This window comes from Urocitellus parryii, chromosome 6 (assembly GCF_045843805.1).
Source record: "Urocitellus parryii isolate mUroPar1 chromosome 6, mUroPar1.hap1, whole genome shotgun sequence".
Classification (NCBI taxonomy): domain Eukaryota; kingdom Metazoa; phylum Chordata; class Mammalia; order Rodentia; family Sciuridae; genus Urocitellus; species Urocitellus parryii.
The window spans coordinates 177,497,442-177,512,144 of record NC_135536.1 but is presented as its reverse complement, the minus strand read 5'-3'; the positions used below and the strand labels follow the sequence as shown (position 1 = coordinate 177,512,144).

Genomic DNA, 14,703 nt, shown 5'->3' with positions numbered 1-14,703 from the left:
GCAGGAGGATTGTAGGTTCAAGGCCAGCCTGGGCAATGGAGCAATGGGGTACACTTACCTAGGAGGATTGCACGTTCAAAGCCAGCCTCAGCCAAAGCAAGGCACTAAGCAACTCAGTGAGACCCTGTCTGTAAATAAAATACAAAATAGGGCTGGGGATGTGGCTCAGTGGTCCAGTGCCCCTGAGTTCAATCCCTATGAATACCCACCTCCCCCCCCCAAAAAAAAAAACCCAAAAACTGGAGGACACTTGCCTAGTATGTGTGAGGCCCTGGCTTCAAGCTCCAGCATCAAAAAAAAAAAAAAAAAAAAAAAAAAAAAAAAAAAAACAAAAGGGAATGATTTTAGCAAACACGGAGCTCTATAGTTTTTTAGAGCTCCTTATTACAGTTATCTTTTCTTTACCACAATCTTGGAAGATGGGATTATTATAGCTTCATTATCTAGAGCTTTGTTGTCCAATAGAAATATAATGCAAGTCATATATATATAATCATTTTCCCCCCAGGTACTAGGAATAGAACCCAGGGAGCTCTACTGCTGAGCTACATCCCCAGCCCTGTTTGTTTTGTATTTATTTATTGCAGAACTAAGGATTGAACTCAGAGGCAAGCACTCTACCACTGAACTATATCCCTAGTATCTGACATATATGTAATCTTAACTTTTATACTTATCACATTAAAATAAAGGAACAGGAAAAGGAAACAGGTGTTTCCCTGTAAAAGGAAACAGGTGAAGCTGGGCATGGTGGCACATACCTGTAACCCCAACGGCTCAGGAGGCTGAGGCAGGAGGATGGCAAGTTCAGAGCCAGCCTCAGCAACTTAGGGAGGTCCTAAGCAACTCAGTGTGACTCTGTCTCAAAATAAAAAATAAAAAGGATTGGGCATGTGTCTCAGTAGTTAAGCACCCCTGTTCAATCCCTGGTACTGGAAAAAAAATTAAAATGAGCTATTTTACATTCTCATGTTATAGCAAGTCTTTAAAACCTGCTGTGTATTTTATATTTCAGCACATCTCAGCTTACACTAGCCACATTTCATATGCTTAGTAGCACCATGTGGCTGCTGGTAACTGTGTTGATAGTGCAGGAGTAGATAATAATTATAAGTTTTGAAAAAGAAGTGTCTTGCTGGGTACAGTGGCACACACCTGTTATCCCAGCGGCTCAGGAGACTGAGGCAGGAGGATCAAGCCTTCAAAGCCAGCCTCAGCAATAGCCAAGTGCTAAGCAACTCAGTGAGACCCTGTCTCTAAATACAAAAAAAAAAAGGCTGGGGGTTGGCTCAGTGGTTGAGTGCTCCTGAGTTCAATCCCTGGTACCCCCCACCCCCAAAATGAAGCGCCTTAACACAGCTGGAACTTGAACCAAGTTTCCCCCCTTACTATCCCAGAAAAGGAGTAGACTAAGGAGTGAAGAGGGTAGAGAAAAGTCTGAATTGCACTTTGATTTCAGCCCCATCTTGATGAGGATGAAATGGATGAGCCTGGGGATTCCGGTAAGTGATTGAGGTTTTCCCTTTTGCTCCATCTGTCCCTCCCCCCACCTCTACCCCACCAGATATTCCTGACCTGAGACACTTCTGCTGTTTCCAGATGGGGTCAACCTCATTTCTGTGGAGGGGGAGGCCAAGGACCAGGGTGAGGCTGATGCCAAACGCTCTGTATCTCAGAAAAGAGCAATCGCCACCCTGAAGGTGACTGGTGTTGGGACGGGGGAGTCCCTGGGTTCTGGTTGCCAGGCTGTCTCTGAGGCCCTCCCCTTTCAGATCTACACCAGCTCCCTGGAGGAGGAGTTTCACCACTTTGAAGACTGGCTGAATGTGTTTCCCCTCTACCGAGGGCAAGGGGGCCAGGATGGAGATGCAGGGGAAGAAGGGTCTGGACATCTTGTGGGCAAGTTCAAGGCATGTTTGGGGAAGGAAAGGGGGACCAGGGAGCACAGACAGGGATTCAGGAAGAAAACTTTCTTACCGGGGCCTTCTCGGTCTCTCTCCACTCCAGGGCTCCTTTCTCATTTATCCTGAGTCAGAGGCAGTGCCACATGCTGAGCCCCAGATCTCCCGGGGCATCCCACAGAATCGGCCCATCAAGCTCCTGGTCAGAGTGTATGTTGTAAAGGTGAGTGTCTCCAACACCAGCAGAGAAAAGTTGCTTGGCGCCTCGCTTTTGCTGAGGCTGGCTTTGAATTTGTAATCCTCCTGCCTCAGCCTCCCAAGCAGCTGGGATTACAGGCATGTGCCACTGCACCTTACATGTCTTCATTTTTTAGACAGGAAATCAAAATTAGGAGACTCTCCAGGGTTACAAAACTTGTTTATTGTAGAGCTAGAATTTAGAGTGTAGGGCTCCTGACGCTGGTTCCCAGTTCTGGTCCAATGGCCTGGGAGTGAGTGTAGCTCTGAATCTTGAGTTTCAGAATAGTTATTACCAAATACCCTGTAGCTACTTGTGTTGCTGTGGTTTTCATGCAGAGGTCAGCAGGCCCCTAAATTTTTCTGAAAGGTATCCTCAGGGAGTAACAAGGAATGAGTGGGTTGCTGTGTCACTTCACTCCCTGTCACCAGAGCAGATGCTGTAGTTTTATCTGTTTTGGGTTCTGACTAAGCATTCAAAGAGATATTCTACCATCATCTAAGACTCTAGGATTTCGACTTGGTCATGGAAGTTACCTTGACTTTCTGCTTTGAGCAACTGGCAGACCGGATGGTCTGAGATAAATTCTTTTTGTAGTCCATCTACAAATGCTAGACACACAGTCTTTGAAGTGAATGCTAAGGTTGTGGGTTGGGGTGTGGTCTGTGGTAGTCATCACCTGGATGCTGAGATCCTAGGTTCCATCCCTAGCACTGCAAAAAAGATTTTAAATTTAAATTTAAAATTAAAAGGCCTACATGAATACTAAGCTCATAAGAAAGGATAGTGAAGAAGCAATGGGAATCCTGGATGGAAGACTAGCCATGAAGTCCTGAGAGGGTTGTCCACACCTGGACCCTGGGCCTTGGGTTCTTGTAGCCTGTGCAAGGTGGGGGACCAGAACCGAGACCCTGGCATGAAGCAGGATCTCAGTAGAAGGTGGGCAAGAGGAAGCCGGGCCACCGGAGAGGAGCTTGTAAAGTCAACAGGCCATCTCAGCCTCTGTTCCAGGTGGGAAAATAGAAAAAAAAAAGTCTTCCTTGAGAATTTATCACAGCTCTGCCCTCACATTGTTAAAACATGAATTTAAATGATCGTTTTAGTCTAGAAAATTCAAACTGAGAGATTGGCACAAAGTGATCCCAAACACAGCTTCATAGTTTCCATAGATTTAAATGTCCAAATGTGGATTCACAATACAAAAATTATAAAATATGGAAGAAAACAATCTATCAGAAAAAGTCATCAGAAGAAACAACACAAAGGAGAATTAGAAAGTTGAAAACTTTGGATGTTAGAATTTTCCAATATTAGAATGTAAAGCACTTGTTTAAAGTATTTCGCAAGCAGAAAATAAGAGGCCATCAAAAGTGACAGAGCAGGGGCTGGGGATGTGGCTCAAGCGGTAGCGCGCTCGCCTGGCATGCGTGCGGCCTGGGTTTGATCCTCAGCACCACATGCAAACATGTGCCCGCCAAAAACTAAAAAATAAATATTAAAAAATTCTCTCTCTCTCTCTCTCTCTCTCTCTAAAAAAAAAAAAGTGACAGAGCAATTTGTGGGAATAACAAAATAACATTTCTAAAAATGAAAGACTATTAAAAATGAAATCTTATTAATGCCCATGCACAGAAGAGTGTGTAAATAAACTATGACACGTCCACACCATGTAGTACTAGGCAGCTGTGAAAAAAGAATATGAACCATCTCTATGGGGTAATTTCCAGAATCTTCTGTAAGGTCAAAATAGCAGAATGCAAAAGAGTACGTATAGGATACTACTCTCTATTTAAGAAAGAAGAGGATACAGGAAAATATGTGTGCAACAAAAATATAGGAAAGATTAACCAGAAACTAAAGAGACTGGTTCCTAAAGAAGGTGAGGGAAGGGGCTGGGGCTGCATCTCAGTGGCAGAGCGCTTGCTGAGCACTCCTGAGGCACTGGGTTCAATCTTTCGTACCACGTGAAAATAAACAAATAAAAAATAAAGGCATTATGTCCATTTACAACTACAAAAAAAATTAAGTGGAAAGAGGTAGAAAGAAAGGGATCAGGACAGCAGGAACTAGGCAAAGCTAAACTGTAGGTATACAATTACAAGAAAAAGCAAGAGCATGGTTATTATAACGATCAAGGTGGTAGCTTTTATCTCTAGAAAGGAAGGATGAAATGTGAAGAGGGGACCTGTGTCATATGCTGAATGATTTGATATTTTATGTTTTTGTAACAACTTTATTAAGATTTAAAAAAAATTTAGTTGCTGATGGACCTTTATTTTATTCATTTATTTATATTCAGTATTGAGAATCGAATCCAGTGCCTCACACATGTGAGGCAAGCACTGTACCACTGAGCGACAACCTCAGCCCTTATTGAGATTTAATTCACATACCATCCAGTTTGCCTATCTAAAGTGCACAGTTCAATTGTTTTTTAATATATTCTCAAATCATGCAATTACGGACACAATCAATTTTAAAACATGTTCAACACCTCAAAAAGAAGCCCTGGTTGAACTTGGTGGCACACACCTGTAATCCCAGTGGCTCTAGAGGCTGAGGCAGGAGGATCATGAGTTCAAGGCCAGGCTCAGCAATTTAGAAAGGCTTTAAGCAACTCAGTGAGACCCTCTCTATATATAAAATAGAAAAAGGGCTGGGGATGTGGCTCAGTGGGTAAGCACCCCTGGGTTCAATCCCCAGTACCAAAAAATAAAAATTAAAAAAAAAAAAGCTCTGTACTTTTTAGTTGTCACCTCCTCAAACTCCCCATTCTCTCCAACTCTAAGCCATCACTAAGGTACTTCCTGTTTTTATGTAAGTATCTGTTCTGGGCATTTCCTATAAATGCAGTCATGCAGTTTGTGGTCTTTTGTAACTGGATTCTTTTATTTTAAATTTTTTTTTCTTTGTAGATGGAGATAATACCTTTATTTATTTGTTTATTTTTATGTGGTGCTGAGGATTGAACCCAGTGCCTTGTATATGTGAGGCAAGTGCTCTGCCACTGAGCCACAATCCCAGCCCCACTTGTAACTGGATTCTTGCCCTCAGCGTAAATTTTCAAAGTTCACAGTGTCGTAGCATGTCTCAGCACTTCATTTCTTTTTACAACTTGATGTTTCGCTCTGTGCCCATGCTACACTTTGTTTATCCATTTGCCAGTCCACAGATATTTGGGCTGTTTGTACCCTTTGACATTATAAAGAACACAGCTCCAGGGGAGGATCTGTTCATTGCTTCAGGAAAGCCTCTGGAGTACACCTGTGTGTCTTGGCTCATGGTCTCATCCTCCATCCTCAAAGCCAACATTAGAGCATCCTCAGATCTCCCTGACTCTCCTATCTCTTTCTTTCACATATATGGACCTTTGTGATCCCATTGGGCCGACACTGGTAATCTCATGATCCCTAACCTGCAAAGTCCCTCTTGAGATGTAACCTAACACATTCAAAGTCTAGGGGATTAATATGAAGATATCTTTGTGGGGGCACATTATTCTGCCTGCCACTGAATAGATATTATTATAACAACGTTGGAGAATAATTTAACATCAGTAAACCCCAGATGTCAGAGCATCAAGAATACAGAAATTGGGGCTGGGGCCGTAGTTCCAAGTGGCAGAGCGCTTGCCTAGCATGTGTGAGGCATTAGGCTCAATCTTTAGCACCTCATAAAAATAAACAAATAAGATAAAGGCATGTTGGGGCTGGGATTGTGGCTCAGCGGTAGAGCACTCACCTAGCACAGGCAGGACCGGGTTTGATCCTCAGCACCACATACAAATAAAGGCATTGTGTTGTGTCCATCTACACCTAAAGAAAATATATATATTTTTTTAAAGATAAAGGCATGCTATCCTTCTACAACTATATTTTTTTTAAAGGATATGGAATGTGAATTGGGTGCGGTGGTGTGCGCCTATAATTCCAGTGACTTGGAATGCTGAGGCAGGGGGATGGCAAGTTGGAGGCCAGCCTCAGCAACTTGGCAAGACCCTGAGCAGTTTAGCAAGAACCTGTCTCAAAATAAAAAATAAAAAAGGCTGAGTATGTGGCTCAGTGGTGAAGCACCCCTGGGTTTAATCTCCAGTGCCAACAAAACAAAAACAAGCTTACAAAAACAATGGAAAATGAGAACATGGTGTTAAGAAACTTAGGGGGCAAACTGAGTGCGAAAGGAGGCTTTCACCTGCCAGAGACTGCTGACCTTGAACGTCCCTGTGGATGGCCATGCAGTCAGGACAGGAGAGAAGGCCCAGGGATTTCCTAGGGTGAAGAATTGGGCAGAAGGGCCCCTCTGAGGTGAGCACCTTAAAGGCTACCCCCTCAACATAAGGATGAAAAAACATGAACCTGCCAGTCAGAAGGGACACTAAGGGCACTTGCCTGTCTTAATTTTGGCACTGGCTAGAGGGGAAAATCTCTCCTGAGCATGTATGACCACTGTCTTGCAGTTTGGGGACACAAGTTCCACACTCCACGTCATTGCCAAATCCCAGTTGGAGGATTTGAATTGAAAGTGGTTGCAGGCTGGTAGTTTGTTCAGGAAACTGGCAGAAGCAAAAGCAAACCCTCTCTGGAAGATCAAATTAGGCTCGTAGAATGAGCTAACCCAAATAAGAATCATGATAAGAATACCGAATACCAAGACACAAATCACCATGAGTGAGAATTAGCAAAAATAACAGCTTCAGAGCCCAGGGTCACAGATATCGGAATAAAGAGATTGAGAATATAAAATTACTAGGTATGAAGTATTTAAGGAAAAACAAGAATGAATTTTAAATGAGTAAGGTACAAGAAGACTATCAAAAGTAAACAGCAAATTTGAAGGACCAGATAGAAATTTGAGGATCTGGGGGTGCAGTGCAGTGGTAGACCATGTGCAAGGCCCTAGGTTCAATCCCAGCACCACAAAACAAATAAAGAAAACCTTTGGAGAAAAAATTAAAAGTGAAATATTAATAATTAAAACCTCAGTGTAGGGCTGGAGTTGTAGCTCAGCGATAGTGCGAGGCCCTGGGTTCGATCTCAGCACCACATAAAAACAAGTAAATAAAATAAAGGCATTGTGTCCAACTACACCTAAAAAAATAAATATTAAAAAAAAATTTAAAAAAAAACCTCAGTGTGGGGCTGGGGATGTGGCTCAAGCGGTAGCGCGCTCGCCTGGCATGCGAGCGGCCCGGGTTCGATCCTCAGCACCACATACCAACAAAGATGTTGTGTCCGCTGAGAACTAAAAAATAAATATTAAAATTCTCTCTCTTAAAAAAAAATGTAAAAAAAACCCAACCTCAGTGTAAGTTTAAAACGCACATTTTTAAAACGCGCTAATATACACACACACACACACACACAAACACATATATATATGTATATATGTATATATGTATATATGTATACATGTATATATGTATATATATCATATTGGGATACACATATATGGAATAAAAGTATAAACACACCTGAGAGTGATTAACCTAAGAGTTCAGGTGAGCCAGGCGCATTGGCGCACGCCTGTAATCCCAGTGGCTTGGGAGGCTGAGACAGGAGGATCATGAGTTCAAGGGCAGCCTCAGCAGAAAGCCAGGTGCTAAGCAACTCAGTGAGACCCTGTCTCTAAATAAATACAAATCAGGGCTGGGGATGAGGCTCAGTGATTGAATGCCCCTGAGTTCAATCTCCAGTGCCAAAAAAAAAAAAAAAAGAAAGAAAGACAGTGTTCAGGTGACTTCAGGGATGAGAAGGGACTAAATCAGGGAAGCCTATTTAGGGGCTTTCAGTTTATTGGTAATGTCTTATCTATTAAGCCAAGCATGCACAAGCTCAAGGTATTGTTGTAAAATTTTAGTTAAAATACTTAATTTAAAAAGTAAAATATGCTCATCATGAAACAAAAATCTGTCAGTATGGAAAGTTACCAGTTGAATAGTTGAGTTCCAAATGCACCTTCCCAAGTATATCCTGTTTCCGTATATTTTTCATTATAGCTGTTTGTGTCTTCAGTATTTCATAACCAAATTGAAAAGGTAAATCATCTTGTCATAGCTCTCAGATCTCTTCTTGGCCACTTTCTGTTTACACTTATTCTGAGGTTAGGTCCAATAAGGGTTTGGGCTATGACAGTGAGGCTTATTCCAATCCCACCTCATCCTCTCCCTCTAGGCTACCAATCTGGCTCCTGCAGACCCCAATGGCAAAGCAGACCCCTATGTGGTAGTGAGCACTGGCAAGGAGCGGCAAGACACCAAGGAGCGCTACATCCCCAAGCAGCTCAACCCCATCTTTGGAGAGTGAGGCTGGGCCCTGGGGCTGGGAATGGGCAAGCACCTTGGCCATCCAACCTGTGGCCCAAGGGCTCTCACCCAGTAGCTGGTTGATGATGGCATGGGAAGGGACACCCACACTCCAGACTACTTATGAGGGCATAGAGGTGTCATTAGCCACTTTCCCTCCCGGCCAGGGTCCTGGAGCTAAGCATCTCTCTCCCAGCTGAGCCAGAATTGACCGTGGCTGTGTTTGATCATGACCTCGTGGGTTCTGATGACCTCATCGGGGAGACCCACATTGATCTGGAGAATCGATTCTATAGCCACCACAGAGCAAACTGTGGGCTGGCTTCCCAGTATGACGTGTGAGTCTCACAGGGCCCTCAGGAGCTGTTCTAAATCTCTGACCAAAATGTTCAAATTTACATTCCCATTCACCTCAAATCCTAGGACTTCATAGAATGGGAACTGCCCAACCCCTCCAAGACATAGTTCAGTGGCCAAGACTTGGGATTGGGTGTTGGTATCCTGTAACTAATACCTCTTTGAGCCTCAGTTTCCTCATCTGCTAAACAGACATATCGGTATCTCTTTCATAGAAGCACCTTGACGTCTTTGATTTTCATCTTAATCGTAGATAAAGACTAAGCTGTCTCCCATTGGGGTCCTTCTTTTAAAAAAATAATCTGTTTTTTAGTTGTAGATGGACACAATACCTTTGTTTTATTTATTTATTTTTATATGGTGCTGAGGATTGAACCCAGTGCCTCATACATGCTAGGCAAGTGCTCTGTCACTGAGCTAGAACCCAGTTTGGATTCCAAACCTGGATCCTTCAAGGGTCCTCATTCCTATTCCTGTGCCCAACTGTGTCCATGTGCTGGCTCCAGCTAAGGCATCTTCCTTTCCTGTCTCAGGGATGGGTACAATGCCTGGCGCGATGCATTCCGGCCTTCACAGATCCTAGCAGGGCTGTGCCAACGCTGTGGCCTCCCTGCTCCTGAATACCGAGCTGGAGCTGTCAAGGTGGGCAGCAAAGTCTTCCTGACACCGCCCGAGACTCTGCCTCCAGGTACCAGCCCCTCTCTGCTGGACAGGCCAAAGGGAGCAAGATGGAGGTAGAATAAGGAATAGGGGCACCAGGTACCAATCTAGTGTGTTCCCCCAAAGCCTGCTGAAGGCAGCGGACAGAGAATATTAATTTAGTTGATTTAGGATGAAGTACATTGGTCTTTAAATGGACCCCACAGAGCCACAGTTCATCAACTTCCCAGAACACAGAGCATCCATACAATGGCATGTGGCTGTGGAATTGAGTTCATGCCTCATAAATAACCAGTGGTCTGTTCTCTACAAAGGATCTGAGCAAAGGCTACAGCCTCTCCTGTGCCCTTGTCCCCCTGCTGTCCCCCGCTCTACACATACACGATTTGTGCTCTGTGGTCCTGCCTTCCCATCCTGGGCTCCATCCAGTGCAGCGTGGCCCCAGCTTAGTGCTGTGGAGGGCTGGGGGAAGAAGGGAGGACAGTGGGGAACTGTGCGGAGCCCAAGCTCACACATCTCTTGTTCCAGGTAGCAGTGGTCCCAAGGTGGCAAGTGAAGCCTCTGAGGAGGCCCAGGCATTGCTTGTACTACGGCGTTGGCAGGAGATGCCGGGGCTTGGCATCCAGCTCGTGCCTGAGCATGTGGAAACACGGCCCCTCTACCATCCCCGCAGCCCAGGACTGCTGCAGGTGAGGGGGTGCCCAACATTCCCAAGACTACAGGACTCCCAGAATTTCAGGATTTCCACTTGATTCACCCTTTCCCCAAGACCTTTACCTGAGCACTTCCACTGCCTCTTGACTCTGGCTCCTGATGCTGGTCACCAGCATCCCTACTTCAGTCTTGGAGTCTTGGACCTCCATCCTGGATCCCTGGACCCCATCTCTGACTCTGATCCTGCAGGATCTCCACCCCTGGGCCACCAAGGTTCAGATCTGGGCAATGCAGCCTCTACTCCAGATCACTAAGATCTGGACCTTTGGAACAACATATCCTACTTCTGATTTCAGTCTTTCACTTCTGGGACTTCATCCTGGAACTCCTAACCCCCAACCTGACCTTGACCTGGAACCCCCACTTCAGGCTCCACCTTCATCCTGCACCCCAGAATCTGCCTTCTGCCTGACTGCCCCCCCAATCTACTTGGAGTAAGGCACAGCTCTGTGCCATAGGCTGTTAGAGGAGGTGGGGTCCCTAGCAATACCCTCCAACCTGGTCCTGTGCTCCCAGGGATCACTTCACATGTGGATTGATATCTTCCCCAGCGATGTGCCTGCTCCACCTGCAGTTGATATCAAGCCTCGGAAGCCAATCAGGTGAGAAAGTTATGGTCCCTCCTCCCAAAGGGTGGGGGAGGACAACTTGATCTATTCATACCAGGGTCCTTTGAAAATCCAAAACCTCTCTGAAGCAGGTGGAAGCTGTTGACCACAGGTTTTTTTTGTTTTTGTTTTTGTTTTTGGTAGGTGAGTCATTAATTGACCTTTTGTCCTATAAGCCATTGTAAGTAGTTAGGTGTCTGTCACTTTACTTTTTTTTTTTTTTTTTGGTGGTGTTGAGGATCGAACCCAGGGCCTTGCCTTGTGCATGTTCAACTGAGCTATATCCCCAGCCTTTGAATTTTCCATCCTCTTGCCTCAGTAGATGCTAGGATTACAGGCGTGCCCCACCGTGCCGTCCTGAGAGGAGCTCTGAATCGGATATAGCCAATCAGACAGGGCTGGATCCAGATGATCAATGTTGTCAGCAATATGTTACTTTCTGCCTCTGGGATCTGCTTTCCTTGATGCCACTCTCAGGGAACCTTTGGCAATCTGAAGGCAAGGTGGCTTCTGATAGTTGCAGGCTTATCTCTTAAGAGCTAGGCCATTTGAGCAGAAACTAATCTCTTCCAAGTTAGAGAAAAAGCCTAGAGCCACCTCTCATTAGACCAGCTTGGGTCAAATTCTACCCCTGGAAGCTATTATTGTGGTCAGGGAGGGTAATACACCAATTGGCCAGTCCTGTGTGATGTTCCATGGCCTGGAGCCAGGACCAGAATCACATAGATTGGCAGTAGGGCTGGGGTGGGAGTCACCAGCAGAAAATCAGGGTGCTGTCAACAAACAAGGGGAAATTGATGCTGGTCAAGAGAGAACAACTATCCAGGCAACACCATGACAGACCCAGACAGGACCACAGGAAGGCAGGATCCAGAATGTTGCAGCCCTTCCTCTGCCCCTTGGGACTTCAGGCTCTCATTCCCACTGTCTCCCATTCTTCTAAATTTTCTCTGCACCTGGCTTTCTCTGCTGTGCTTACTCACCACTTTTCTGCACCCGAAAGCTTCAACTTGCACATCATTTTGGTGCAGTCGTTTCAACTCTGCATTTGATGCCACACTGCCCAACATAGTGTCAGAGACTGGACTCCAAATTTATAGGAAGAAGAGCCTCCTTGCATTGTCTTGGGTCAGGAGAGCATTCCTGGTGCCATTGGCTATGGCTGGCTGGGGTAGTCAGTGGTAACTAGGCTGTGCCTTCACAGGACCACAGGCATCCTCATTATCCAGCCAGGCACACACCAGGTGCCCAGTGAATGTCAATGGCCCTGGTCCAGGTCCTTCCTACTTCCTGCAGTCCCTCCTAGAACCTTTTAAAAGGTTTTAAAAGAGTCTGAAAACTAACTGGCCCCCAATACATCCCCCAGCTATGAGCTCAGAGTTGTCATCTGGAACACAGAAGATGTGGTTCTAGATGATGTGAATCCACTCACTGGAGAGATGTCAAGTGACATCTATGTGAAAAGGTAGGTGTGCAGACAGGGAAGTCCAAATGGCTGTGCCCAAGGCAGGGATTGCACATAGCAATTGTACTGGTTGAGTTCAGTGCTCTGTCCCCAGGCCCTCTGTGTGCCTAGAGCTGGATGAGGAGCTGAGTTCTGGGAGTGGCCCCACCCTGGATGCCCAGCTACCCTAACCTGTCCCTTCCCCTGGCTCCAGCTGGGTGAAGGGGCTGGAGCATGATAAACAGGAGACAGATGTTCACTTCAACTCCCTAACTGGGGAGGGGAACTTCAACTGGCGCTTCGTGTTCCGCTTTGACTACCTGCCCACGGAGAGGGAGGTGAGCGTCTGGCGTCGTCCTGGACCCTTTGCTCTGGAAGAAGCTGAGTTCCGGCAGCCGGCAGTGCTGGTCCTGCAGGTCTGGGACTATGACCGCATCTCAGCCAACGACTTCCTAGGTATTGCTCAGCCTTCCATAGCCTCAGGCCCTACCCCTGATTTCTGCCCTCCTTGCTCTTGCCCACCCCTCCCCCACCTTACCACCCTTCTCCCCTGGTTCCCTATTTGAACCCAGCCCTGAGTCCTGGGATTTCAGACCCCAGAACTGAACCTTTGTTTTATGGCCTAATTACTGAGTCCATTAAGCCCTGACCACAGTAAGTTCTGACTGCAGTACCCATAGTCCCTGCCTCAATCCTCTGATATGACCCTAGCTAAAGTCCCCGGACTACAACCCCATGGTTCTTGCTTTGGTAATCTGATCCCAGTCCATGGCCCTCTTCTGCTGGGATCTGACCACAGGATGGTAGTTGAACTGTGATCCAAAGCTGTGGACCTGACCACCACATCCCACCTTTTGGTGCCCAACTTCCAGCCTAGTATGCTGCTGCCTCATCCCTAATCCAGTTACACTTGAGTCTCCTGCTAACCCAGGGGCTCTGCTCCTGCAGGATCGCTGGAGCTGCAACTGCCAGACATGGTGCGGGGAGCCCGGGACCCTGAGCACTGCTCAGTGCGGTTGGCCCAAGATGGGGCTGGCCCAAGGTGCAATCTGTTCCGCTGTCGCCGCCTGCGCGGCTGGTGGCCTGTAGTGAAGCTGAGGGAGGCAGAGGACCTAGAGCGTGAGGATCGGGAGGCTCAGGCCAGAAAGAAGAGGCGGAAGCAGAAGAGGAGGAAGGGCCGGCCGGAAGACCTGGAGTTCACCGACTCGGGCGGCAATGTCCACATCCTTACAGTGGGTGCATCAGGGCAGTGACCCAGGCCTGGCTGAGGGTTCGGCCTCTCTCCCAATGATGCAGGAGTATTTTTTTTTTCCTAGGGGAAGGTGGAGGCAGAGTTTGAACTGCTGACAGTGGAGGAGGCTGAGAAGAGGCCAGTGGGCAAGGGGAGGAAGGAGCCAGAGCCCTTGGAGAAGCCCAAGTGAGTGGGAGCCAGGCGGCCAGAGTCGGAAAGAGGGCGGTGGGGGCCACCGGCAGGGGCTTCCTGGTCATCCTGACTCCACCCTTTCTTCAATAGCCGCCCCAAAACCTCCTTCAACTGGTTCGTGAACCCACTGAAGACCTTCGTCTTCTTCATCCTGCGCCGATACTGGCGCATCCTGGTGCTGCTGCTCGTGCTGGCGCTCCTCACCGTCTTCCTTCTTCTGGTCTTCTACACCATCCCCGGCCAGATCAGCGAGGTCATCTTCAGCCCCCTCCACAAACCCTCAGACTAACTGACCTGGGACACTCATCTCACCGTAGCAGCCCTTTAACTCCCGCTCAGGGAATCCTTCCTGCCCATATGAGCTATCCCAGGGTTCAGTGCTTTCAATAAACTTTATCACATCCATGGGCCCTAGATTATGTGCTGTGCAAGGCTGGTTCCTGCAGGTGACAGGACAGAAATGTTCTTGGGTGACCTCAGGTGCTGAGGGTTTTCTAGAATGCACAGGGATGAAGACTACCCATGTCCTGTCAGGACGGGATCTGGCAGGAGGCTCAGGGCAAGGGGGCCCTGAAGACTGCTTGCTGCTGCTTTCCTCCCTGGTTGGGTCCCACTCACCTAATCTTCTGGTTTCTGCATTCCATGGCATCTAAGCACTCTGTTTCATTAGTTTCTTTATTCTATACCAACCCTTAGACTAAGCATGCCTGGCTTAAGCAAAAATAGAATTTACTTACTAGTAAATTACTAGCTTCAGGGACAGCTTGTCAACAGGGCTCAAATGACACCACCAAAACTGGTTGTCTCTGCCCACCCCCCAGCTCTGCCATACCCTGGGGGATAGCTCATTTGCAGTCAAATTTTCCCTTAAGAACGGTTGCTGGGGGCTGGGATGTAGCTCAGTGGCAAAGCGTCTGCCTTGCATTCGCAAAGCCCTGGGTTCGACCCCCAGTTCCAAAAAAGACAAAAAAAAAAAAAAAAAAAAAAGAACGGTTGCTGGTTGCTGCAGTGACCTCAAGTCTCCCTGTATCAAACTAGAAGGAAAGAAAGTGGTCCC

At 46.8% G+C, this 14,703-nt stretch overlaps 1 protein-coding gene across 1 annotated transcript in view; it reads left to right on the top strand.

Moving 5' to 3' along the window:
- The window catches only part of LOC113178987 (fer-1-like protein 4), a 41,603-nt gene extending 27,668 nt beyond the window's left edge, over nucleotides 1-13,935 (top strand). The window contains exons 32-45 of the mRNA XM_026383338.2: nucleotides 1,460-1,502; nucleotides 1,600-1,700; nucleotides 1,773-1,910; nucleotides 2,008-2,124; nucleotides 8,310-8,437; nucleotides 8,608-8,778; nucleotides 9,331-9,485; nucleotides 9,986-10,146; nucleotides 10,688-10,773; nucleotides 12,146-12,244; nucleotides 12,438-12,679; nucleotides 13,172-13,455; nucleotides 13,540-13,640; nucleotides 13,737-13,935. Coding sequence (XP_026239123.2) covers nucleotides 1,460-1,502; nucleotides 1,600-1,700; nucleotides 1,773-1,910; nucleotides 2,008-2,124; nucleotides 8,310-8,437; nucleotides 8,608-8,778; nucleotides 9,331-9,485; nucleotides 9,986-10,146; nucleotides 10,688-10,773; nucleotides 12,146-12,244; nucleotides 12,438-12,679; nucleotides 13,172-13,455; nucleotides 13,540-13,640; nucleotides 13,737-13,935 — 2,025 coding nt within the window. The remainder of the gene's footprint in view (nucleotides 1-1,459; nucleotides 1,503-1,599; nucleotides 1,701-1,772; nucleotides 1,911-2,007; nucleotides 2,125-8,309; nucleotides 8,438-8,607; nucleotides 8,779-9,330; nucleotides 9,486-9,985; nucleotides 10,147-10,687; nucleotides 10,774-12,145; nucleotides 12,245-12,437; nucleotides 12,680-13,171; nucleotides 13,456-13,539; nucleotides 13,641-13,736) is intronic.
- The last annotated feature ends 768 nt before the right edge of the window (nucleotides 13,936-14,703 follow it).